This window comes from Ictidomys tridecemlineatus, chromosome 14, assembly GCF_052094955.1.
Source record: "Ictidomys tridecemlineatus isolate mIctTri1 chromosome 14, mIctTri1.hap1, whole genome shotgun sequence".
NCBI classification, from domain to species: Eukaryota; Metazoa; Chordata; class Mammalia; order Rodentia; family Sciuridae; genus Ictidomys; species Ictidomys tridecemlineatus.
Genome location: NC_135490.1, coordinates 67835952 through 67861073, shown reverse-complemented (window position 1 = coordinate 67861073; position 25122 = coordinate 67835952). Strand labels below are relative to the sequence as shown.

Sequence of the window (25122 nt, the reverse complement as noted above, 5' to 3'; positions counted from 1 at the left end):
AGCTGCTTTCCTCCATCATACCCTTCTGCCACAATGTTCTGCCTCACCTCAAGTCCCAAGGAATGGAATTAGCCATCTATGGAATTAGACCTGTGAAACCGGGAGCCCCAAAATAAACTTTTTGTCTTTAAAATTTTTCTTGTGAAGGCTTTTGGTTGTAGCAATGAAAAAGCTAACGCAGAAATTAGTACCAGGATTAGGATCACTGCTGTGACTAACCTGACTACGTGGTTCAGAAGCTTTGGAGCTTTTTGAAATTTGTGGAAGGAATTTTGAGAAACAGCAATGCAAGCTGGAAAAGTTTTTGACTGTTGTAAGCACAGCTTAATGGGTAATTATGGTGGGAGCTCAGAAGACCAGAATGCTGGAAGGCCTGCGCACAGTAAACACCAAGCTCATAAGGTTTCAGAGGAAAAGGAGGATTCTATTGGAAATTGGACTAGAAGCTATTTGTGTTGTGTTTTGGCTAAGAACTTATCTGCATTTGTCCATGTCCTGAGACATTCTGTGAGGCTGAATTTAAAGGCTTCTTAATTTGGTGGAAGAAATTTCTAGGCAGCATAGCATTCAGGGGATGGCACGGATATTGCTGACAGCTTTTAGCCAAGTTTATTTTGATACTCAGGAGCAGAAAGCAAAGCAGAAAGATTTAAGAACTTGCAATTTGGCCAGAAAACTGATTAAAAGTGGGGTAAAGCAATGTGTGTGTTGTTAAAGACATAGTTGTTGTTAACACACATACAAAAGTATTGTTTTTTAAGACTCAGACAAATTATAGTCACTAAAGATATGCTAAAGACTGCCCTGAGATGATAGCAAAGATGGCTTGAGGACATCTCAGGAATTGGCAAGACCAAACCCATCTTAGGCTCAAGGGTGTAAAGTAAAAATCCTATGAGCAAAGACCAGAGACCACTGGGGCACCCTACTTGCACATGAAGGAATAGTAAATTTTTTCAACATGCCCAGCCACCCAGGCACTCAAAGGCTGCTGCAGTCATGGTCCCTGAAGGCTTGGCTACTGCTCAAGATGGCAGCAGACCTTGGTATTTACCACATGGTGCTGGTTCTGTAGGGACTGCAGGATGCAAGAATTTGGGAGTCATGGAGGCTTCCACAAAGATTTTAAAGCAAGGCCTAGAAGGCAGGCAGTGTTGCAGGGTCAGATCCCTGCAGTCTGTGCCTATAGAGCAATGTGTAGAAATGTGAAGAGAAAACTGAAGCTGCAGTGGAGAACCCCCAAGATTCAAAAATGCCAGTACCATGTGATGCCTATCCAGGAAAACTGCAGGAATTGATCAGAGACAAGCCAAAAGGGACCATATGGGCTACAACCAGCAAAGCCATTGGGGTGGAACTATGCAAGCCCTTTGGTGAGAATGCCATGTGCCCCAGATGCTGGACATGGAGCTCTAGAACTTGTTTGATCAATTGAGTTTCAGTCTTGCTTTGGTACCATCCCTTCTTTTCTATGCTCCTATTTTTCTGAATGGAAAAAGAGTACTCTGTACTCTTTAGATATTGAATATGTTTAACTTGCTTTTGATTTTTACAAGAGCTCATGCTGAGAGTTTGTCTTGAGTCTCAGTGGTGACTTGGACTTGAACCCTTGGACAATGCTAAAATTGCTAAGGAAATTCTTGAAAATGGATTTTGCATTGTGAGATGGGCATGAGCTTTTGTGGGCCCAGGGCGAAATATTATGGTTTAGATATTAGGTGTTCGATAAAAGCTCTTAAGTAAGACAACGCAAGAAAGTTTAGAGATGAAATAACTGGGGTTTAAGAAGTTTAATGTAATCAGTGCTTTAATCCCTGGTGGTAACTGTAGGCAGGTAGGGTGTGGTTAGAGGAGGTAGGTCCTTGGGGGGGTGTGCCTTTGGAATTTATATTTCATCCTTATTTAGCAGAGCTCTCTGGCTTCCGGCTGGTAAAGTCCTGAGCTGCCTTTCCTCCACCACACCTTTCCAACATGATGTTCTGCCTCCACTCAGGCCCCAAGGAATGGAGTTGGCCACTATGGAATAAGACCTGTAAACTCATAAGCTCCAAAATAAACTTTTCCTCCTCTACAATTTTTCTTGCCAGGTCCTTTGTTCACAGCATGAAAATCCCCCACTAAAACCGAAATATTGTAGCAATTTACTCCCTTACTAACAGTGAAAGAATTCTACTTCTCTGCATTACTCCATCTATAAAATCTTTTAAAACAGAACTGTTAACAATAGAGTCATAGCTTCTTCAAATTTTACATAGAACAGTCTCATGGGTAATAATGGTTAAGTGGCAGAGGCCAAGGGAATTGTCTTAAAGATCCTCATAGAAGGTAGTTTTTACTTAGGCAAAGGTGGGAAGGTGGTGAGAAGCTCTCAAGATAATGCATGCACTAATAAAATACTAGTAAATGAGCTTGGTACAGTTTTACATGCCTACAGTCCCAGGCATGTAGCTGAGTAAAGCAGGAAAACTGCAAGTTTGAGGCCAGCCTGGGTGACATAAAAAGACCCAAACTCAAAAAAAAAAAAAGTAAATGAATAAATGGAACAAATAGATAATCATCTGCAGGAACTGATTTAAAACTTTACCATATGATCAGATATTACATAATGTAGTAAAAACTTAAAAATAAATTAGTACTTATTTTCATTTTAGCAATGATAAATTAATGGCCATTAATTTATAAATTAAAAAAAAAAGCCTTTCTTGTAGGTTTGATTAGAAGGAAAGTGAAGCAACAGGGAGGACACTATCTCATTTATCTCTTCACCACTAACCTTAGTACAATGTCCCATACAGAATAAGCCCAGAATGTATAAATATTTCTTCAAATGTAGTGAACTAATTTTTTTATATTTATTTTTTAGTTGTAGTTGGACACAATACCTTTATTTCACTTATTTATTTTTATATGGTACTGAGGATCAAACCCAGGGTCCCGCACGTTCGAGGTGAGCGCTCTACCACTGAGCCACAACCCCAGCCCTAGTGAACTAATTTTCTTAAAATACTTTTTAAATTATACATGAAAACAACATCTTTATTTTGTTTATTTTTATGTAGTGCTGAGGATCGAACCCAGTGCCTCACATGTGAGAGGCAAGTGCTCTGCCACTGAGCCACAACCCCAACCCAATGAACTAATTTTAATCCCTAACTTTACTTCTAAATTGTTATATAATCTTAGATATTTCATCTGTGTTTCCATGTAAAGACAGGGAAGCTGGGCGCAATGGTGCATACCTGTAATCCCAGTGCTCCCAGAGGCTGAGGCAGAAGGACTGACATTCAAAGTCAGCCTCAGCAAAGGCAAGGTGCTAAGCAACTCAGTGAAACCTTGTCTCTAAATTAAAAAAAAAAAGGGGGTTGGGGATGTGGCTTAGTGGTCTAGTGCCCCTGAGTTCAATCCCCAGTACCCCTTCCCCCCAAAAAAAGATTGAGAAAAAATACCTTCTAGAGGGTTGTGTTATTTGAGGAATGAATGAGAAAACAAGTACACATTAGATATTCTGAAGTATAAAGTATGGCCCCCAAATTTGGTATACGTGAGAATTACCTGGGAAGTTTTCATTATTTTTCTGAGGGGGGGGGATTTTTTTAATATTTATTTTTTAGTTTTCGGTGGACACAACATCTTTATTTTTATGTGGTATTGAGGATCAAACCCAGCGCCCTGCGCATGCCAGGCAAGCAAGCTACCGCTTGAGCCACATCCTCAGCCCCAGAGGAAGTTTTCATTTTGAAAACGCATATTTTGGGCTGGGATTGTGGCAGACCGGGTTCAATTCTCAGCACCACATTAAAAAAAATTTAAAAATGGCATTTTGTTGTGTCCATCTACAAAAAAAAAAGAAAAAAGAAAAAAAGAAAAAGAAATAAAAAGAGAAAGAAAATGCATATTCCTTAGTTCTGGCTACTAAATCAGAATGTATGTGTGTATGTGTATGTGAATGTGTGTGTGTGTGTGTGTATACGGGCTTGAACTTGTGGTCCTCCTGCCTTAGCCTCCCAAGTAGCTAGGGTTACAGGTATGTGCCACAGTGCACAGTGCTAGGAATGTTTTTAACAAACTCATCAAATAATCTCTCATAGCTGGACACTGGATTAACATCTGGAACCCTCTAATCTAAAGCACTTTGGGATACAAGATTATTTTTTTCCCTAAACCCCTGTGGGCTGGGAAGGGAACCCAAAGACTTCTGCTGGCATGTGGTCTCTATTATTGAGCTCTATCTCCACCTAGGACACAAATTAGAAAACTGCCTAGGGCCAATCAGAAGAAACAATTCAATAAAACAAGTAATTTTTATAAACAAGAGATTTGGTTCTAAGACTCAATCTGTTTTTCTTTTAGGATTCATAGAAAGCTAAATTTTCATTTTGATTTTTAAGATGTGGCATCTAATTATTTTCTATTATAATAAAACCAATGAACTGTATGCTTTAAAAGGATAAAGTTCATGGTATGTAGATTATCTAGATTAAAAAAACTGATAGAATATACAGTTTGCTTTTGCCTAGAAAAAAGGTTTTTAAAAAGTTCATAAGATTCTGATTCAGCAGCCTTCCTCTTCTTTCAATTATTAGTATCTTTTTGTTCCCGTGTTGTGAGAAGAAAAAGGTTAAGTTAGAATACTTCTAGCCCATGTACCTGTGACCTATTTGTAACTCATGTACAGAAAAGTCAAAAGACTTTGATAAGGGTAGTTATTAAATTAAGTCTGAGGGCTGGAGTTGTGGCTCAGTAGAGCACTTGCCTAACGTGTGAGGCCCTGGGTTTGATCCTCAGCACCATGTAAAAATAAATAAATAAAATAAAGGTACTGTGTCCAACTACAACTAAAAAAATAAACATATATTTAAAAAAAACTAAGTCTAAGTCCTCAAAAGAAAAAAAAAAAGCTATCACCAATTCTGTGCTAACATCTATAGGTCATTTCAGGATAGCAGTATAGTAAAATCAAAAGATAACTGCATTTAACTGCATTGTCATAAAATTCTAACTGAAGGATAGAACCGTCTACCTACTCTTTTCATTTCACCAAGCTCTATGAACACCACCTAACCTTCCCCTTCCCTCACACCTCCATAAATGCAAAAGAAGTAAAGCATGGTAATCACCTGGTAATAATACCTTTAGAGCAGTGGTTTTCAACCAAGGGTGATTTTGTTCCCTCAGAGACATTTTTGGCAGTTACAGCTAGGTGGGTCCTATTAACATTTAGTAATCATTGTTACTATTAAATGCCCTACAATGCACCAGGTAGTGCCCACAACAAACATTATCCAGTCCAAAATGGCAAATGGCAATAAGGTCAAAAAAAACCTGCTCTATAGCAGTGATTTTCAAAATGTGGTTCCCACGTCACTAAGGACACATCACCAGGGAACTTGTAAGAAATGCAAAATTGCAGGCCCTAGACCAATAGAATTAGCAACTCTGACCCTGTGCACAAGAGTGAAAACACTCCAGGTAATGCTGATTTAATGCTAATGCATAAGAACCATTTCTGGAGTTGGTAACATTAATAATAAATATGAATGCCACTGAAACAAATGCAGTATGAATTAAAACCAGGATTCAAACTTAGGTAGGCTAAAATTAGAAGCTATATTCTGAACTACTATGCTTTACTGACCCTCTCTTTTAGAAATTTCTTTATTTCATTAAAAGATAAAATTTATAGGTAGAATGGAATTAGGCAGAGGAGAAACAATGGAATAGAGGAGATATCACCATAATAATTTTACCCTTCCTAATTCTATACACTACTATGCATTTTATAGGCTTCTAAATAAATAACATGAAATTAATAAGAATATGTTCAGGGGCTGGAGATGTGGCTCAAGCGGTAGCACGCTCGCCTGGCATGCGTGCGGCCGGGGTTCGATCCTCAGCACCACATATAAACAAAGATGTTGTGTCCACCGAAAAAACTAAAAAATAAATAAAATTCTCTCTCTCTCTCTCTCTCTCTCTCTCTCTATCTCTCTCTCTCAAAAAAAAAAAAAAAAAAAAGAATATGTTCAGGTTTCTGGATTTCCCAGAAGTGAGGCAAGCCTATATGACAATTCTCTTTCATTTAGCTTCTTGCCATCAACAATGTTTTTCTTAGCACTTTTTGAAGCCTGGGGGAAAAAAAAAAAAATAAAGCCTGGGAAAGAGGATGGGGATGTAGGCCAATAGTAGAGAGAGTGTGCTTACAATTTGGAAGGCACTGGGTTCTACCTCCAGCATTGCAAAACAATACATAAAATCTAGGAAAACGCAATTCATGTACTTCACAAATTAGGCTTAATAGGTGTAATAGACAGGACCGATTTTTTTTTTTCCCTAACAGGTAGGAATATATTTTGAATCAGAGGGTGGGGAGACAAGGTAGTGTAGAAATTTCTAAGAACACCCTGCTGAGCTTGCTTGCTGCATAAACTGATTTGGAATTTAAGCTTAAAATGTTTTCCACTAGAAGGATGATACATTGTCTTTTTCATAAGCATTCCGCTTTCAACAAAAATTTGAAACATGTAGTTCTTGATGCACAAGGTTGTCAGCCCAAAGACTGAATCACCAGACTGACTGTCAGTTCTTGGGGCTTCTCTATCACTAACAGCTATCTGTATTTTGCTAGTGTTGCAGCCACCTTCCAGCCTATGGTGTGCTAATAAAACCACACAACCAAGTTGACTAGAAGTTTAATTATTATAAATGATAGTGCTTTCTTTGAGTGAATTATATAAATTTTCCTTTATATTTGGTTTTGGAGTTGTGTTCAGCATTTGTCTGACCTTCAGACAGAAGTATTATTAAACTAAACAAACATGTTCAGCTGCCTAAACATTTTCACATAAATATTTATTCTTCTTACAATGACAGCCAAAAGAGAGCAAACCCAGAATTAAAACTCTACCTTGAAACATTTTAATAAAAAATGTTTTAAAATGTTTGTGAATTTGAGAATAGCACCTAGTGGACCCTACCACCCTCCAGTTTTGTCAGTGATAATCTCTAATCTTATCTTCTCTAGATCTTTTCTTTGAAGAGGCTTCCAGTGACATTTCAGGAAGTCCATAATACTAAATTCCTTGACATCTCCTGCAGCTGATAAGGTGGATTACCCCTATTTCTGACACTGTATCCAATTCTAAACAGATTGTTTTGTTTGTTTTGGTACCAAGGATTAAACTCAGAGGTGCTTTACCACTGAGTCCAATCGTTAGCCTGTTTTTTTTTTAAATTTATTTATTTATTTATTTATTTTGAGACAGGGTCTCACTAAGTTGCTTAGGGCCTTGCTAAATTGCTGAGGCTAACTTTGAACTTGGGATGCTTCTGTCTCACCTCCCAAGCTGCTGGGATAATAGGAATGCTCCACAGCATCTGACAATTCTCTTAAACTGTAAGGTTCTGTTAGAAGCCCTTCAAATTTGTTCTAACTTTTCCTCTTTTTATAAGCATTCTCCCTCAATTGCACTGTTGTTATTATTATTATTTTGCAGATGCTCTTCAAATATATCTCTATACTCATGACTTTTATTTCTAGACTTTAAACTAGATTTTAAACAATGTAGCACCACTTCGGATGCAATGCAATCTGTCTTCCTGCTTCTTTTTCTAGCATTATGGGAGGCTATAGCGAGTAGTGACTTGTACAGATCCAACAACTGAAACTCTGAAGATCCTCACCCTTCTGTTTACAAACTTTGCAAATCTTTTTCTTCCACAGAATCAAAGAATCTACTAATTCTTCCCTTTATCTATCTCTCCCCTGACTAGTCAAATCTTGCCCACATCATGCAACTTACCAAAATCCTCTTTTCTAAAACACAACAGTGAAGTCTATCTCCTTGCCTGAAGTTGGAACCATTAGTTGCACGTAAATTCTAAATATTATTGCAAACAAACTGAAATCCCAAGAATGGTTTAATAAAAAACTAAAAGAATATATCATATTCTACCACTGTATATATTCTGGACTCTAGAGGACATAACTTGATTCATAATGTAGTCAAATTATAAAAATGTTAGACACTACTTTCATTCACTTGTTACAACTAACTCAAGGTGATGCTTCTCAAACAGTTCTAGCAAAATGCCATTGAACAGGAAAGAGTAATGTATATATTCCAGAATTCTTAACTTGTAACCCAAGGCAGCACAACAGAATTCCTTTAATGTGTGTTTTTACCTTTAAAATTAACACAAAGGGCTGAAGGCTGCGGCTGAGTGTAGAGCCCATGCTCAGCATACAGGAGGCCCTGGGTTCAATCTCCAACACTCAAACCATATATAAATAAATGAAATTATTACAAATACTCTCCTCCATAAATACATTTGTTTTCTTCTAGAAAGGACATTTGATTTCTTTAGCAACAAGTCAAACAAATGCTCCAGAAAGGGGCACTTGGTCTAACCTAGGATTCTGTATACCCCTGTAACCCCTACACCAGAATATGAAACATAGAAGCATAGGTCCAGCTCTTGAAGGAAGCTACTGAAGGCACTACTGTTGAAATTAGAATCCAACACTTTTACTTTAATAATTTCAGATTAGAATCCTACAACGTTGTCCCAAAATGTCCTTGAGTTCCACTGATGATTCCCCAAATACCTTCCAGTTTTACTTAAATTTTTATCTTTTATACATTTTATAAGTACCTGCACATGGCTTACTTTCTAATAGCTTAAATGCATAGGGCATCTTGAGTACTCTGACCCGGGTGCCTCTTCATATTTTTCCAACACTCCCTTAGAAATACTTCTTTTATTTTCCAGTGGGCAGGGCTCATTCCTCAAGGGGCTATATTCTATCCTTCGTGAACGTTACAACAAAGGCGAGAAGCAAGCGTCATAACCAGGGGTCCCGAGAGCCCCCAATTGCCAGGGCACCGCTTTGGTGTCCCAAGAAGCTCCAGAGTAGAACGCCAGCGCCGCCTCAGCTGCAAATAACAATCCTAATTACAGTGTCGCCAGCACCCTGTCATTAGCTTCCACCGGGCCGGTTTCCACTCGAAGAACAGCCAACACCTCATCAGGGCAAGTTTCTCTCGGACCCTAGGCCGCGCCTGTCACGATCTGGGTCGCGCCCCGCTGACCCCGGCCGGGCCGCGGGTGCAGTCATAGCCCGCACCGGCGTCCTCAGCTCCGCCCGCCCCAGGCCCCGGATGTGACGGCACCGCCGCCCTCGGCGTTCGACCCCCGGGACTAGCGTGAGGGTACCCCGGAAAGGCGCCCGAGGAGGGGGGTCTTCCATTGGCCCGCCGTCACCACATACCCAAGTAAGAAGGCTCTCGCACAGCTCCACCCGCTCCAACGACTCCACGTTGAACATCTTCCTCTGCTGGGGCTTGGCAGCGCCTCCCCACCTAGCCAGAAACCGCCGCCGCTCGGCCTGGGGTTGGTCCGGAGGGTCCGGGCAGCTGACCGGGCCTCTGGCCCACCTCCTTTGCGCTCCCTGGCCGCCTAACACTGGCCGGCAGCGGCAGTAGGTCCCGCACCGTCACCCCCGTGCCCCTCCTTCTCCTTTCACTCGGGACTGCGCGCCGCCGAGAGCCCACGACCACGCCCGCCAACCCGCGTCCCCGCCCCCGGCCGCCTCCACCGCCTCCAGCGAGCTCCGCTGCCGGCGAGCGCCGCGGCGGCGAGCCACTGCGCACAATCGAATTGCACTCCGCCCGCGCGCCCCGACGCTGGCCGCAGCGTGCCCGACGCGCACGCGCCCGGCCTGCGGCGCGGGTCTTCCTCTCCTGCCAGCCCGCTGGCGCCGTCACGGAAGCTTAGCAGTGCGCGTGCGCCTGCGCCCGCATTTCAGATTGTAAAGGGGACGGCTTGTGGTTGCCCTGGAGGGGTGGCGGGGGCATCCCCCGGAAATAATCTTTAATCTCCGCCACCAGGAATTGTTGAGGTAGTCCCCTGCGGTGGAGAGGTACGCGCCCCCACTTCCCGACACGAGTGCGTCTTCGGCCACGCCCCCGAACCCAGGCCCTTGGATGCGCGGGGTCGTCTCTGGGCTGCGCGCGGGAGTCGCTGCCCGCGGGCCAGGGAAGCCCTGGCCGGGTCCGGAGCCGCTCGGCAACGGTGGGACGGCTAGGTGGAGGGCTTCTGGGTGGCTCTAAGTGGGTTTGGCCCTCCCTGAGGGGAGCCATTCGTTCTCTATTGGGTCTCTTGGAGCCTCGATTCCCCGAAAACTTTACTTGCAGTCGGAGAGGGTGGACACTAGTTCACCTATCCTTAAGGACTGCAACAGTGCTTAGGCCCTGTTTCTTCTGGTGTTCAGGGTAGGCTTCCCTTATAATGAAGAGTAAATTATTATCGCCCTTACAGACGAACCATCCTCCATAGGTATACGGATACATTTTAAAACAATTTAGTTATATGCAGAAACTTGCGTGACATACATGTTTAAGGGCTAATGAATGAAACACTCAGCATTGCCGGCTCTTCAGGAGTTTCTTCGCCCATACCTATATGTTCTTCTGAGCGTAATTCCATCCCAATAATTTTACTACCTATGTATGCATGCAGTTTGGTTCTTCTTTGTCTGATTTTTGAACTTACATGAATGGAATCATATCCCGTTATTTTGTGACTTTCAACTACTATTAAATTTGTCATTATATAAGGTAATTTTCATCATTGGTATTGGGTGAATTTAGCAGTGTATCCAATCTGGTGTTGGACATTTTGTTGAGGTTTGAGGCTGCTCAGAACAATTGCTATAAAAATACGTGGACTCCATGCAAAGGTGCTAGAGTTTCTAAGACACGAACCTTGAGGTCCTGAAAGAATTGTAAATTCACAGGGTGTGCATAGATACTATATAATACAAAACTTTTATTTGTAATGGTGCAAAATTAACTTCCCAAGACACATTTTCATTTTGTTTCCTGGAGTCCACGCCCCGCCCCCTTCCGATTAATAAGCACTTGCCTAGCATGTGTAGGCTGTGGGTTCAGTCCCCAGTGTTGCAGGTGGCTAGGAGGAGTATATATTCTCAGCACTGAGAACTGTCAAGATATTATTGAGTTTTTAATGATGGCTCTCAGATTACTAGCTAACTGCTCACACATGATGATTTATCATTATTTTGTGAATGCAAGAAAATACTACTTGTCCCTTGACGTCATTTTTTGCGGAGGAGGGGGTACCAGAGATTGAAATCAGGTGTGCTTAACTACCGAGCCACATCTCCCAGCCGCTTCTTTCTTTTTATTTTGGACACGCGGTCTTGTTAAGTTCCTTAGGGCCTCACTCAGTTGCTGAGGCTGGCTTTGAACCTCAGCCCTTCCAGCCTCTGGAATAACAGTCATAACGCCCATCTCCACCTGAAGGCTTCTCAGTGGTCTTTCTTGCAAACATTCTTCCTTACACCAAGCGGGAAAAGCTTTTAGAAATTAAAGTGTGAATCTCTTTTGCTTTTGGTTCCTGTGTTGTTACCTCAGAATCTTTGTCAAACCAGAATTCCTTCATTCCATACTAAGTTGTTTCTGTAGATTACTAGTCACTGTAAGTGACTATGCCCTTTTAGACAAGTAAATAAACTCAGTAAGTATATGTTGTGCTGACTTTATGCACCTTGTCTTTGGATGTGACCATTGATCCTGTCCCTGCTGGAGGGACTATGATATTGTAGTAAGCACCTTTATTCCAAGTGTTCAGGTTTTCAAGGCTTTGACACAATTGATCTAAAGCCTCCTTTTCCAAGCTTGACTGCTTACCCACATTGCTTTTCTGCATGATATTGCAGTGTTTTGAGATTTTATTTCATAGTTCCACTTAGCCTTTATGAAAATTTTATTAAAAGCTTATTGAATGAGTAATTGAAGAAGCCATAAGGCCATCACATTTCTATATGAACATGAAACCCTGAGTTTCTCCTTTGTTCCAAGAAGTTCTAGAATTTCCTATTTTCTCCTTATTATTGTGGTTTGTTTGGTTGGTTTGGGGTTTTGGTTTTTATTTTTCTCTCTTCCCTGAAGCTCAGGGAAAAGGCTCAGGAGAGGTGAATTGAACTTGTCTTAGCTGTCTCCCTATTCTGGCTAAATGGAAGCTAGTTGTCTTCTGTAGATGTTTATCGGATTCCAGTGAACATGGTAGTGACCCATATGGTGGTATTCCCGAATTCATCCAGTCTTCCCCAAGGAACAGATACTTAGAACTTTAATTAAAGAGATGTTGAGATGCTTAATAGTATTGAGTTTTTAATAATGGCTTGCAGAAGATTACTAGCTAACTGTTTACATATGATGATTTATCATTATTTTGTAAATGTAAGAAAATACTACTTGCCCCTTGAAGTCTTTTTTTTTTTTTTTTTTTGTACCAGAGATTTAATTCAGTTGTGCTTAACCACTGAGTCACATCTCCCAGCCCCTTCTTATTTTTTTCTGGAGACAAGGTCTTGCTAAGTTACTTAGGACCTCTTTTGCAATATTACAAGACACAACTTTTATCATCATTCTGCTGATTCCTTGGCAGTTACTTAAGGTAATCAAAATGTTATGTCTTTCATTTTCTAAGAACCTGTAAATTGTGCTCAGCAATATGTTAAGTGCTTTATCTTTATATTCTCATAGTAAATTTCACAAGGTTACACTTTTTAATTTTTGTCCAAAATAGCAGTTTGATGTGATTCAACCTAATTTTATGCATTTTATATATGAGAACGCTGAGACTCAGGCTTTACATAAGTACATAGTTGTCTGGCTCCAAAGCTTATGCTTTCTTTGCTATATTGAGCTACTATTCAGTAAGATTTCGATAGCTAAGCAATAGCAAAGCCAGTTCCTCTTCAGACTTCTATCAGTTATACCTTCCAAGGTCTATGGTATTTTGTTTTTGTAAATACTCAGAAACAAAATACTAATAAATTTATTTTCGTATTGCACAGGATCCTATGAAGTAAATTAAAGGTCATGTTCCATACATTTAATAATCTTGTTTCTGGGTTTCAAGTAATCAACATTTAATTGCCCCTATACCATGTAAGATTCTGCACTGCTCAAGTTTCTTGAATGAAAGGAGTTCATAACACAAAGATCTTAGCAATTGACATGCCCTATAGTCCATTTGGGTACCTCCATTTGCCCTTCAGGGATGTCTTAGAAAATATCATCAGGAAATAAAATAAATAACTAGGTGATAAGAATGGGTATAGAGTCGGGTGTGGTGATGCACGCCTGTAATCCCCATGGTTTAGAAGGCTAAGGCAGGAAGATTGCAAATTCAAAGCCAGCCTTAGCAATTTAGCAAGCACTAAGCAAATCTGTGAGACCCTGTCTCTAAATAAAATACAAAATAGGGCTGGGGAATGTGTGTGCGGTAGAGTGCCCCAGAGTTCAATCTCTGGTATCAAGAAGGAACTTTGAGGCCTAATTTGCATCTCAGTGGAAGAGGCAGATACTGGCTTTGTTTTTACTCTTAAAGTAATTCATACTTAAGAAGGATTTAAAATATAGAACCATATCCTGGGGAAGATGATGGTTTGGCCCTTTCCTTTCAGCACCCCCAATGAATAACCACTTTAAACTTGGGGTTTTTATCTTGCCCAACTTTTCCTTTGCTTTTTTTTTTTTTTTTTTTTTGGTCCTAAGGATAGAACTCAAGACCTCATTTATAACATCTTGTAGTACCATTGAGCTACAGCCCTAGCCTGCGACTTTTTCCTATTCTGAAAACTGAAAAATGTTTTGGTGAAAGAAACTGAAGAAACCATCTAGTCCAACTTTAACACTTGCAGAAAAGGCGAGGTCCTGGAAGATGGTGGGGTCTCCTCAGCAGAACTGGAACTAAAATCCAGGCTATTAATATCCAAGCAGCAAAATGGGCTTCAATTAAGAAACTGCGCTGTCAGATAGAATTGCCTTACAATATTGTTCTAAACCAGCATTGACTATGAAAAACAGAAGTTGGAGAATTGTAATCCAGATTGATTTTGGAATTCATCTTTAAGACTGAGTTATTATGTCAACTTGAGTAGGAAATTGTGATCTTTTTGTATTGTTTATCTCCTATTCTCTTAAATCAGACCATCCTCTTTCCAAACTGAAATTGTAGTATAGTACCTTATTTTATCTGATTTTAGGGCTCTTGATTCCTTTTTAACTCTAATCAAGCTATGACAAAGTATTATATGGTCCCTCAACATAGACCTAATACCATTAGTAGATCTCCATGTGACAGAGTACACTTTTTTGTTGTTCTCTCAACAATGTTGGAGTCTGCTGTAAAATGATGCAGATAATGTTATATGTTATAATATAAATACCTAAAGTATCCTGGATCTCTGAGCTGTTGAAGTATGTAGGAAGTAATATCTTAAGGGTTTAATTGCATAGAAGTCAAATTATGGACAGGATATATACATGTACAGTAGAATTTAATCACATTATCTCTGATTACACATGGAAAGACAGGGAAACAAATATAAGGCATCTTTTTCTTTTTTCTTTTTTGTACATCCCAGGGATTGAATTTAGGGCTTTGCACATAGTAGGTAAGCTTTTTTTTAACTACTGAGTAGTAGGCCGCCTAAATGTATAACATAGGAAAAAATATGAGTAATATAATTATAGTATATTTGTTGGTGCACTTAACTTGCAAAGCACTTTTGCCTCTGTTTAATATGGTTTAATTCTCACAACTCTGAAGTAATTAGGTTCAGTAATTAGAGGCCAGGAATCTTGACAGAGATAGCATTTTGATTATCTTTGAACAAATACAAGTAGGTCTTGCTGCCTGTAGGACTTTTGACACTGACATTGCATTTCTAACTTAAAAAGAGGAAACCTATTTAAAAAGTTGAAGTTACCTAGCTGGCCTATCTTTGTATTATTGGAGGTTCCTCCCTACCCCTATTTTCAGCTAGCAGTTAATTTGATTGTTTTTTTGAATGAAAATACTGAAATTAGAGCTCTTTGTCTGACTTTCTTGGTATGTACCTTCATAAAGGGGATTTGAAATCTGTCATTAGAGAGTTCCTGGTCATCAGGCTATTGTTAAGTGTAAGCTTACTAAACTGGCCTTTGGTCATCAGGCTATTGTTAAGTGTAAGCTTACTAAACTGGCCTTTGATCTTTCTTTTTCTGCTTAGTTTTCTTCCATGAGAGGTATTTTTCTTATTAGTTATTCAGTTTGATTCATTTTCAAAGATATTAGACTTTCACTCAAAAATTTCCTTGTAACAGAGACTTACCTGATTTATGATGATATTGGATTAAAAACTCTTCCAATGTAATAAATTCTATAAATGCAGAAATTTAGTTCTATTACATATATTTAATATTTTCTTTATTTCCCTTTAAGTTTGAACTTTATAGTTTTGTCTTCTGAAGAAAGAAGTACCTGTGATATTTAATAGACTCTTAATTGCTTGGGCTCTCTCCTCTCTTACCTATAGAATTGGATACTACCATTTTTCTCTGGTTTAGAGTATGGGAAAGAGAGTTTTGTTTTCTTCCTCTTCTCTTCACAAGGAAATGCAGCCTCACAGTAATTTCATATTTTCAGAAAGAATTCTGAACAGTAAGCTGAGTTTAGTTTTAGGTAGGATTAATAGATTTTCAAGCATCCGAATTTTCATTAATTTAAGTAATCTTAGTATAAATATAAATGTCCTATCACCTAACCATCTTTTGCTTTTCCAATTACACTGTAAGTATAGTAAGTGACTTATTTATGTAGATATTTATTAGGTTGTCCTGTGTACAGAGCACAACATAGGAATACAGGAATATTTGTAAAAGGCTATAATATATTTCCTTTTGCATTCATACATGGAAAATTCCATAAGACATACATATTTAGTGCTATAAAGGAGAAGAGTAATCTGATGAACTTGAAGAATTTCTTTGGTATTCAGGAGTTAGAAAAGAGTAGTTGGTCAAAAAAAAATTTTTTTTTGATGCAGGATCTCACTGAGTTTCTTGGCCTCCCCATTACTGAGGCTGGCTTTGAACTCTCCATCCTCCTCTTTCAGCCTCCTAGCTGCTGTGTATACAGGCATGCGCCAGGGTGCCCTGCAGCAGGAAGCTATTGTTAAAATGTTTATCTAAGGGCTGAACAACTGGCACACACTAGAATCCCAGGGACTCTGGAAGCTGAAACAGAAGGATCATAAGCTCGAAGCCAGATTCAGCAACTTAGTGAGGTGTTAAGTAACTTAAGGAGAACCTATCTCAAAAAATAAAAAAGGGCCAGGGTTGGAGCTCAGGGATTGAACCCTGGGTTCAATCTCCCTACCAAAAAAAAAAAAAAAGTCTAAAAAATGGATGATAAATTATAGTAGTTGTTTTAAAGGAAATAGCATTTTGTACGCCCCAAAATAATGTTTCTGACAAATTTTAAAGAATTCATTAGTAGAGGAATCTTCACAAGAGTTGTGGTTAATGTACCTTACACTAAGGGAATGCCACAAATGCTAATTATGTTAGAAGTCAGCTATACTTACATTACTTTTACTGATATATTTCATTTGCACTGTGTCATTTGTACTTTTGTCTTGTTTCTTCATATTTTAGACCTGGAATGGCCAGATATCAAGGTGAAGTTCAAAGTTTGAAACTGGATGATGATTCAGTTATAGAAGGAGTAAGTGACCAAGTACTTGTGGCAGTTGTGGTCAGTTTCACTTTGATTGCTACCCTGGTATATGCACTTTTCAGGTGAGACTTAAAGACAAATGAATTGAAATATTATATATTTCTAAAGATCATTGACTCTTTGACTCCTTGTAATATATAGTACTTAATATGAAATGCAAGTAACTGATCTCAATGATTGTATGTATTTGCTAAAGTATTTTATTTTCCACTGGGTTCTGAATGCTAACATATTTTTCCTAACTTACCCAGCCATCATCCATTCTGGGGGAATATCATAGAGTGAAAAAATTAATTTTCATATTTGAATCTACCAATAGTAGGCAATATAGATAATAAGAGAAATATTTTCAGATTTTAAATGAAAAAACTGAGCAAAAAAAAAGACTTAGACAGTATAGAGGAAATTAAGATTAGAATCAATTAATTAATGAACTTTTCTAGAATCAGGAATAATATTTAAAGGTCTCAGATGTCTATATAACAATATGTAGACACTAGATTTTTGTAGATTTTTAATCCCCCAATTACAAATATGTTTCCTGTAAAACATTTGTAGAAAGGATTATTCAACATTTTGTGGACACTTGGGGGGGAAATGGTGATTTATTCTTTTACCTCTGTATTGATAATCTCTTATTAGAATAATATAACCTTGATTTCAGTAGGATATTTTATGGAGTGATTCTCCATAGTTTTACTTGGTGATAAAGTTGTGGATATAATCAGGAAATGATGTCTTGGTGATAGCAGATATAATTGAATTCATAACTGATTTGTTCATTGTTTTTAAGAATACTGACTAATGTTTAATATAAACCAAATAGGAGGATGCTGTATATTACTGAAAGACTATCCTTGGGCCTGTTATATTCATTTTTTAATAGCAACTAGGGTAAAGAATACATAAGAAACAGGCTTATTAAATTATCAGCTAGGAGGCTAGTAAAACAGTGAAGATTTAGAAATAGTCAACTCATAAGTCAACTAACCTTTTTTAGGCATGCCATTACTGACAATGCATGGCACACAAATGTGGAAGTAGGGAGCAGACCTTGGATCAGCAAGCTTTTCTTGATTCAGTGGCAGAGTCAATGGTCAAATATCTGATGTGGCTCATTTTTAGGGGGTAAAATGGCTACTGGCTACTGGGCTTTATATACAGCCTTCGCAGAGCCAGGCCATGGGAGGAGTTAGTTATATTTTGCAGGCCCTTTTGGGGGGCAGGGCAGGGCCAGGTCATGGGAGGAGTTTTGGTATCAGGACCATTGAGGGTGGGGCAGGAGGACTGGTAGGGAACCATAACCTTCAATTACCACTCAGTGGGGAAAAAATTCAACAAATGGTGCTGAAACAATTGGGTAGCCACATGCAAAAGAATGAAACTGGACCCATACCACCACAAATTAACTCAAAATAGATCAAAGATTTAAATGTAAGAGCTAAAACTATAATATTTGTGATGAGTTTGCCCTGAATGGGTTCATGTATTAGAAGTTTGGTCTTCAGAGTGGTAGTGTTAGAAAGTGATGTGGAAGAGCTGGGGTCTAGTGAAAGATTTTAGGTCATCAAGGGCACTGCCCTTGGAAGAAATTAATGCAGTTCTAGTTGGATCCCCAGTTAGTTCCCATAAGAAGAGTTGAGTTGTTAAAGAGCAAGACCTGCCCCTTCCTGGTCCCTGGCTTCCTGTCTCACCATGACCTCCTGTCATGAGGCCATTTACTATGATGCAGTATGATTAGGGGTTTCCTCACCACTTTCTTCCACCAAAATTGTGAGCTAGATAAATCTCTTTTCTTTAGTATCTAGCCTCAGGTATTTTGTTACAACAGTGCAAAACAGACCAATACAGTACTTTTGGAAGAAAATATGAGTAAGTAAATCATGACCTTGGTGGTTTTTTTTTTTTTAGTTCATGATATACCTTTATTCTATTTATTTATATATGGTGTTGAGAATCAAGCCCAGTGCCTCACACATGTCAGGCAAGTGCACTACCTCTGAACCACAGCCCCAACCCATGACCTTAGTTTCTGGCAAAGGATCTTAGATATGGTACCAAAATCATGAGCAACAAAAGATAAAGTACACCAACCAAACATAATCAAAATTAAGAACTTTTATGCTTCAAAGGACATCATCAAGAAAGTGAAAAGATAACCGACAAGAATGGGAGAAAAACTCAATAGTGGTCACTTTGCAGATCAGACATCTGTCATTCTCGCGGCTTGTTCTGCTTCCTCCGAAACCATGTCTGACAAACCCAATACAGCTGAGATCGAGAAATTCGATAAGTCGAAATTGAAGAAGACAGAAATGCAAGAGAAAAATCCTCTACCTAAAGAAACAATTGAATAAGAGAAGCAAGCAGGCAAATCATAATGAGGGGTACACCACCAGTATGCACTGTACATTCCACAAACATTGCCTTTTTATTTTACTTCTTTTAGCTGTTGAACTTTTTAAGATACAAAGAGATTAGATCACATATATGTATATATGCATATACATACAGTGGATACATATTCAGCTTCAGAAAGGAAATTCTGCAGTCCCACCAAACATTTAAAGAAGAATTATTACTAGTCTTTCTCAAACTTTTCTAAAAACCCAAAGAGAAAGGAACACAACTTATTCTCTGAGGCCAACAATACCATGATACCAAAGCTAGATAAAGACATTACAGAAGGGCTGGGGATGTAGCTCAGTGATAGAGTGCTTACAGAGCATATATGAGTACGAGACCCTGGGTTCAATTCCCAGTACTGCCCCCTCTAAAAAGTACCTTATGGAAAAGAAAATTACCAACCAATTTCCTTGATGAACATATATACAAAAATTATCAAAATACTAGCAAACCAAATTCAACAGCACATAAAAAGAATCATACACCATGATCAGGTGGGATTTACCCCTGAGACGCAAGGATGGTTCAGCATATACAAATCAATGCAATAACAATATATTACCAGAATGAAAGACAAGAATCATGTGATCATCTTTAAGATAGACAGGAAAAGTTTTTGACAAAATTCAGTGTCTTTTCATGATTAAAAAAAAACAATAAATTAGGTATAGAAGGAATATACCTCAACACAGTAAAGACTACATATGAGAGGGTCACAGCTAACATATTCATTAATGAAATTCTTAGAGCAAGGAACAAGACAAGGATTCCCACATTTGTCACTTCTATTTAGTGTGGTACAGGAACTCCTAGCCAGAGTTATTAGACAAGAAAAAGAAGAAGAAAAAAAAACCCAAATAGTAAAGAAAGAAGTAAATTTTTATCTGTTTGCAGATGACAGTTTTATATATGGGAAACCTATAAAGACTCCACCAGAAAATATAACAACTAATGAATTCAGTAAAGTTGCAGGATACAAAATCAACATACAAAGATCGTTACATTTTCAATACTGCACAGTGAATTATCCAAAAAGGGAATCAGGAAAATAATCCCATTTTCAATAGCATTAAATACAAAACTTTTAAGGTCACCAAAAGATCTGTACACTGAGAACACTAATAAAAGTGTTGAAGAAGACACAAATAAGTGCAATAATATCCTGTGTTTATGAATTAGAATTAATTTTCTTAAAGTGTTCATACTACCCAAAACAATCTACAGATTTAGTGTAATTCCTTTCATTCCGAAGTCATTTTTCACAGCACTATTAAAATTTCTAAAGTTTGTGTGGACCCAGAAAAGATCCCAAATACCCAAAGCATTCTTGAGCTAAAAGAACAAAGCTGGAGATGTAGTGCTATCTGACTTCAGAATTGACTATAAACCTATAGTAACCAAAATAGAATGGGAGTGCTGGGGATATAGCTCAGTTGGTACTGTGCTTGCCTCACATGCACAAGGCCCTGGGCTCAATCCCAGCACCGCCAAAAAAAAAAAAGAATGGTACTAGTATTAAAAACTGAGACATCATAGACCAATTGAAAGGAAAAGAGAACCCAGGAATAAATTCATTTATTATCAGTTGATCTTGATAAAGTTGCCAAGAGCATAGCAGGAAAAGGTAAGTGTCTTTAATATAAAGAATGTTTGGAAAACTATATATTCACTTGCCTAACAACAAAATTGGATCCTTTCTTCACATATATAAAAATTAGTTCAACCAGGTGCAGTGGCACATACCTATGATCCCAGCTTCTTGGGAGGCTGAGGCAGGAGGATCCCAAGTAAGAAAGGCAGAGAACCTAAAGAAACATTTCTTAAAAGATATACAAATTGCTAACAGGTAAAAGAAAAAATGTTCAACCTCACTTATCATCAGGGAAATGCAATCTAACACTCCTCCAATGAAAAATTATAGTGAAACTGCAATAAGATATCACCTCTCACCTGTTAGAATGGCTATTATCAAAAAGACAAAAGATAGCAAGTGTCAGTGAGAATGTAGAACAAAGGGAACCCTTGTACATTATTGGTGGGAATGTAAAATGGTGTGGTCACTATGGGAAACAATATAGAAATTTCTTAAAACATTAAAATTAAAATTTTTTTAAAAATTAAAATTAGAAATTATTATATGGTCCAGCAATAACACTTCTGACTATGTATTGAGGAGAAACTGTCAATATTTCAAAGAACTGTCTGTACTGTTTATTGCAGTATTGGTTTATAGGGTCTACAAGATGGAATCAAACTAAGTGACTATTAGCAGATAAATGAGTAAAAGAAGATGTGATATATATGTTTATATACAGATATATACACACAGATACATAAGGAACACTATTCAGCTTTTTAAAAGAATGGATTTCCTATCATTTGCAGCAAACTGTATGATCTAGTGGACATTATGCTAACTGAAATAAGCCAAACACAGACAAATACTGTGTGATCTTGTTATGTGTGGAATCTTTAAAAAGTTGATATCATAGAATCAGAAAGGAGAAGAGCTGGAGAAATTTTAGTCAAAGGGCTAGCATGGTGACACATGCCTGTAATTCCAGCAACTCGGGAGGCTGAGACAGGAGGATCACAAGTTCATAGCCAGACTCAGCAACTTAGCGAGACTTTGAGCAACTTAGTGAGACCCTGTTCCAAAATAAAAAATAAAAAAGGGTTGGGAATGTGGCTCATGGCAAAGCACCCCTGGGATCAATCCCCAGTACCAAAAAAAAGAAGAAAAAAAACCCAAAAACAAAACAGAAGTGGGGACCTAGTGGAATTTAAGAAATTTTGTTTGAAAGGATACAGTGTTTCAGTTAAGGTGAATTATTTGAAAAAGTAGTGGGGAGCAGAGGAGTATCCCAAAACCATAATTAAAGTAGCCCATTTAAAATACTATTTTATAGGATCGATTTTATTATTAAATACCATTTTCATTTTTTCTAATTTGTCTACTATGAATAGTTAGTGCTTGTATAATAGCAGTTTTTCCCTACAGACGGGAATGATATGAAGCCCAAATTAAAATTTTCTGTTTAATAGGCAATTGTATATTTTAGATGCCAGAAACGTAACAGTATAGGGTACATTTACAAAAATAACCAGCTAAAGGGAGAACAGGGAGAACAGGGAATGGAGGTTGGAGTGGGAAGTGTTGGGGATAGATATTTGCCAAGTTATGTTGTTATATTGTGTATATACTAAAATGTAACAACAAATCCCACCATTGGGTGCAAGTATAATGCACCAATACAAAAATGTACAGGAGAAAAACAGCCATCTAAAGGTCATAACTGGGTTATATTCAGTTTGGGACAATTATTTTAAACTAAACAGTGTTCAGGGAAATTGTCAAAACAATGAAAACTATAATACAAAACACCTTGAAGGAACTGGGGATATCTAGCTTAGGGAAAGAGACTGTTGGGCATAAAGCTGTCTGCTAAATATGGAGAGGGCTTGTTTTGTTAAATGAAGCTAGCGCAATAATATATATCTATAGTTCTGGTACTCAGAGGCTAAGGCAGGAAAATCATGTGAACCCAGGAGTTTAAGACCAGTCTGGGCAACAAATGAGATTCCATCTCAGAAAACTACAAAAAAAGAATTAGATTTCCTCTGTGTGGCTTCATGGATAGAACCAAAGCCAATTGGTAAAGATAAATGGTGATATTTTGGTTCAATTTAAGAAGTACTTTAAAATTATATAATGTGCTCCCCATTATTTAGACATTGGCTTGCATCTGTCATATGATTGAGTAGGAAGTCTGTATAAGTTCCGTTCTCCCTCCAGTTCTCCAGTTGTAACCCTATTACACCTACTACATTGTGAATAATGCTACTAGAAATATGTTGTACTAGTACCTGTTTGAATCCCTGCTTTTATTTTGAATTCCTGATCATGTGATAATTCTAGGTTTAAGTTTTTTGTTTTGTTTTGAGAGGAGATATTGCTATGTTGCCTAGACTGGTATGTTTAACTTTCAGGAAACCTCTAAACTATTTTCCACTGTGATTGGTCTATTTTACATTTTCACCAGCAATGTACAAGGACACCAGTTTCTCAACATCCTTGCCAACATTTATTTTCTAGGGTTTTCTTTCCTTCCTTTCTGTAAATTATTATTATTATTTTATAATAACCATCCTCACGGGAGATAAGTAGAATTTCATTTCGGTTTTGATTTCCAATTCCCTTATGAGTACTAATGTTGAACATCATTTCATGTGCTCATTGATGATTTGTGTGTTTTCTTTGGAGAAATGTCCACTTAAGTCTTTTACCCACTTTTGAATAGGGTTGTTTAGTTTTTGTCTTTTAGTTATAAGTATTCTTTATATATTCTGATGTTATCGTTTAGGTGTATGCTTTACAAATATCTTCCATTCTGTGGATTTTCTTTTAATTTTTTTGATAGCACCTTTCATGCATAAGAGTTTTTTTTTTAATTTATATTTTTTAGTTGTAGGTGGACACAGCACCTTTATTTTACTTTTTTTATGTGGTGCTGGGGATTTGTTTTTTTTTAATTTTTTTTTTTTTTTTTTTTTCAGTTCTCGGCGGACACAACATCTTTGTTTGTATGTGGTGCTGAGGATTGAACCCGGGCCGCACGCATGCCAGGCAAGCGTGCTACCGCTTGAGCCACATCCCCTGGTGCTGGGGATTGAATCCAGTGCCTCACACATGCTAGGCAAGCGTTCTACCACTAAGCCACAACCCCAGCCCCAGGAGTTTTTAATTTTGATTAAGTCAGCTCATTTGGTTTTTCTTTGTTGCTCAGTTTTTGGTCTTATATTTATGAAATCATTGCCAAATCCAAAGTTTTGAATATTTATGAAGATCTGTGGATTTTTTTTCCTCTTAACTCCGAAGTTTAATTTGTTGATCCATTTTGAGGTCATCTTGGTATATGATTTTAGGTAAGGGTCCAATTTCATCCTTTTGCCTGTGGATATCCAGTTTTCCCAGCACCCATTAAACAGTCTTGGTTCCCTTGTCAAAAATCAATTGACCTTTGTCTCAGTTTGGTCTGCTAGGAAAAAATTGAATAACAAACATTTCTGATCAACAAAGATTTCTTCTCATAATTCCAGAAACTGGGAAGTCCAAGATCAAGGGGTATTAGTCACTTTTCTGTTGTTACAACAAAATACTTGAGCAAATCAACATATAAAAAGAAAAAACCTTATTTGGGCTCATAGTTTTGAAGGTTCTAGTTCATGACTGATTGGTCCCATTCCTTTGGAGCCTATGGCAAGGCATCTAATCATGGAAGAAAAATCAGAGGAAGGAACTGGGGTCCCCAAGTCTCCTTCAAGGACACACTCCCAATATATATCCCACTAGGCCCCACTCTAAAACATTCTACCACTTCCCAATAAGGCCACTCTCGGGACCAGGCCTTTAACACATAGGCCTATGGGGCCTTTGTGGGGCACGCAAGGTGTTGGTGGATCTGTGTCTGGCACAGTTCCACCTCTTGGTTTGCAGGTGACTTATTTGTTCATTGCATCTTTGCATGGAAAAGAGCACAGATAAGAAAACATGTCTTTCATGTATTTTATGTATGCCTGTGATGCTGGTGGTTGAACCTTGAGCATGCTAAGCATATGTTCTACACCCCCAGCTGCTCATATCTTGTCTTAAGGAGCATTAATCTCATCATAAGGTGTCACTTTAATGACCTACTTGCTTCGCAAAGGTCCCATTTCCAAATATTATTCCATTGGGGATTATGGTTTCAACATAAGGAGTGTGGAACATACAAATATTTAGCCTATAGCAACCACATTTGTGAGAGTTTGTTTCTGGGGTCTGTGTTCTAGTCCCTTGGTTTATATATCCTTATGACAGTATCATCCCCTTTTATTAGTGTAGCTTTATATTAAATTCTCAAATCAAGAAGTGTCTTCTAATTTTTTTTGTTTTCAAGATTTGTTTTGGGGGGCTGGGGATGTGGCTCAAGTGGTAGCGCGCTCGCCTGGCCTGCGTGCGGCCCGGGTTCGATCCTCAGCACCACATACCAACAAAGATGTTGTGTCCGCCGAGAACTAAAAAATAAATATTAAAAAAAAATTCTCTCTTCTCTCACTGTCTCTTAAAAAAAAACAGAAGAA

The 25122-nt window shown here is 38.3% G+C and overlaps 2 protein-coding genes and 1 pseudogene across 14 annotated transcripts in view; 2 read left to right on the top strand and 1 right to left on the bottom strand.

Annotated features, from left to right (window-relative positions):
- The window catches only part of Hook3 (hook microtubule tethering protein 3), a 166811-nt gene that overhangs the window by 110084 nt on the left and 31605 nt on the right, over positions 1-25122 (bottom strand). For 3 of the 11 annotated variants that reach the window (XM_078031290.1, XM_078031297.1, XM_078031296.1), the window contains exon 1: positions 9269-9642. The exons of 2 other annotated variants lie outside the window; for them this stretch is intronic. In XM_078031290.1, the coding sequence (XP_077887416.1) occupies positions 9269-9325 (57 nt within the window). In that variant the 5' untranslated portion in view covers positions 9326-9642. Of the gene's footprint in view, positions 1-9268; positions 9643-25122 lie in introns of those variants that run through there. 6 more of the 11 variants (XM_078031288.1, XM_078031293.1, XM_040268251.2 and 3 more) reach the window with 4 other exon arrangements.
- The window catches only part of Rnf170 (ring finger protein 170), a 38922-nt gene continuing 22942 nt past the window's right edge, over positions 9143-25122 (top strand). The window contains exons 1-2 of one of the 3 annotated variants that reach the window (XM_040268287.2): positions 9143-9272; positions 16512-16655. In XM_040268287.2, the coding sequence (XP_040124221.1) occupies positions 16519-16655 (137 nt within the window). In that variant the 5' untranslated portion in view covers positions 9143-9272; positions 16512-16518. The other 2 variants (XM_005342506.5, XM_040268285.2) reach the window with 2 other exon arrangements.
- LOC120883980 (thymosin beta-4-like) lies at positions 16662-21331 on the top strand (annotated as a pseudogene).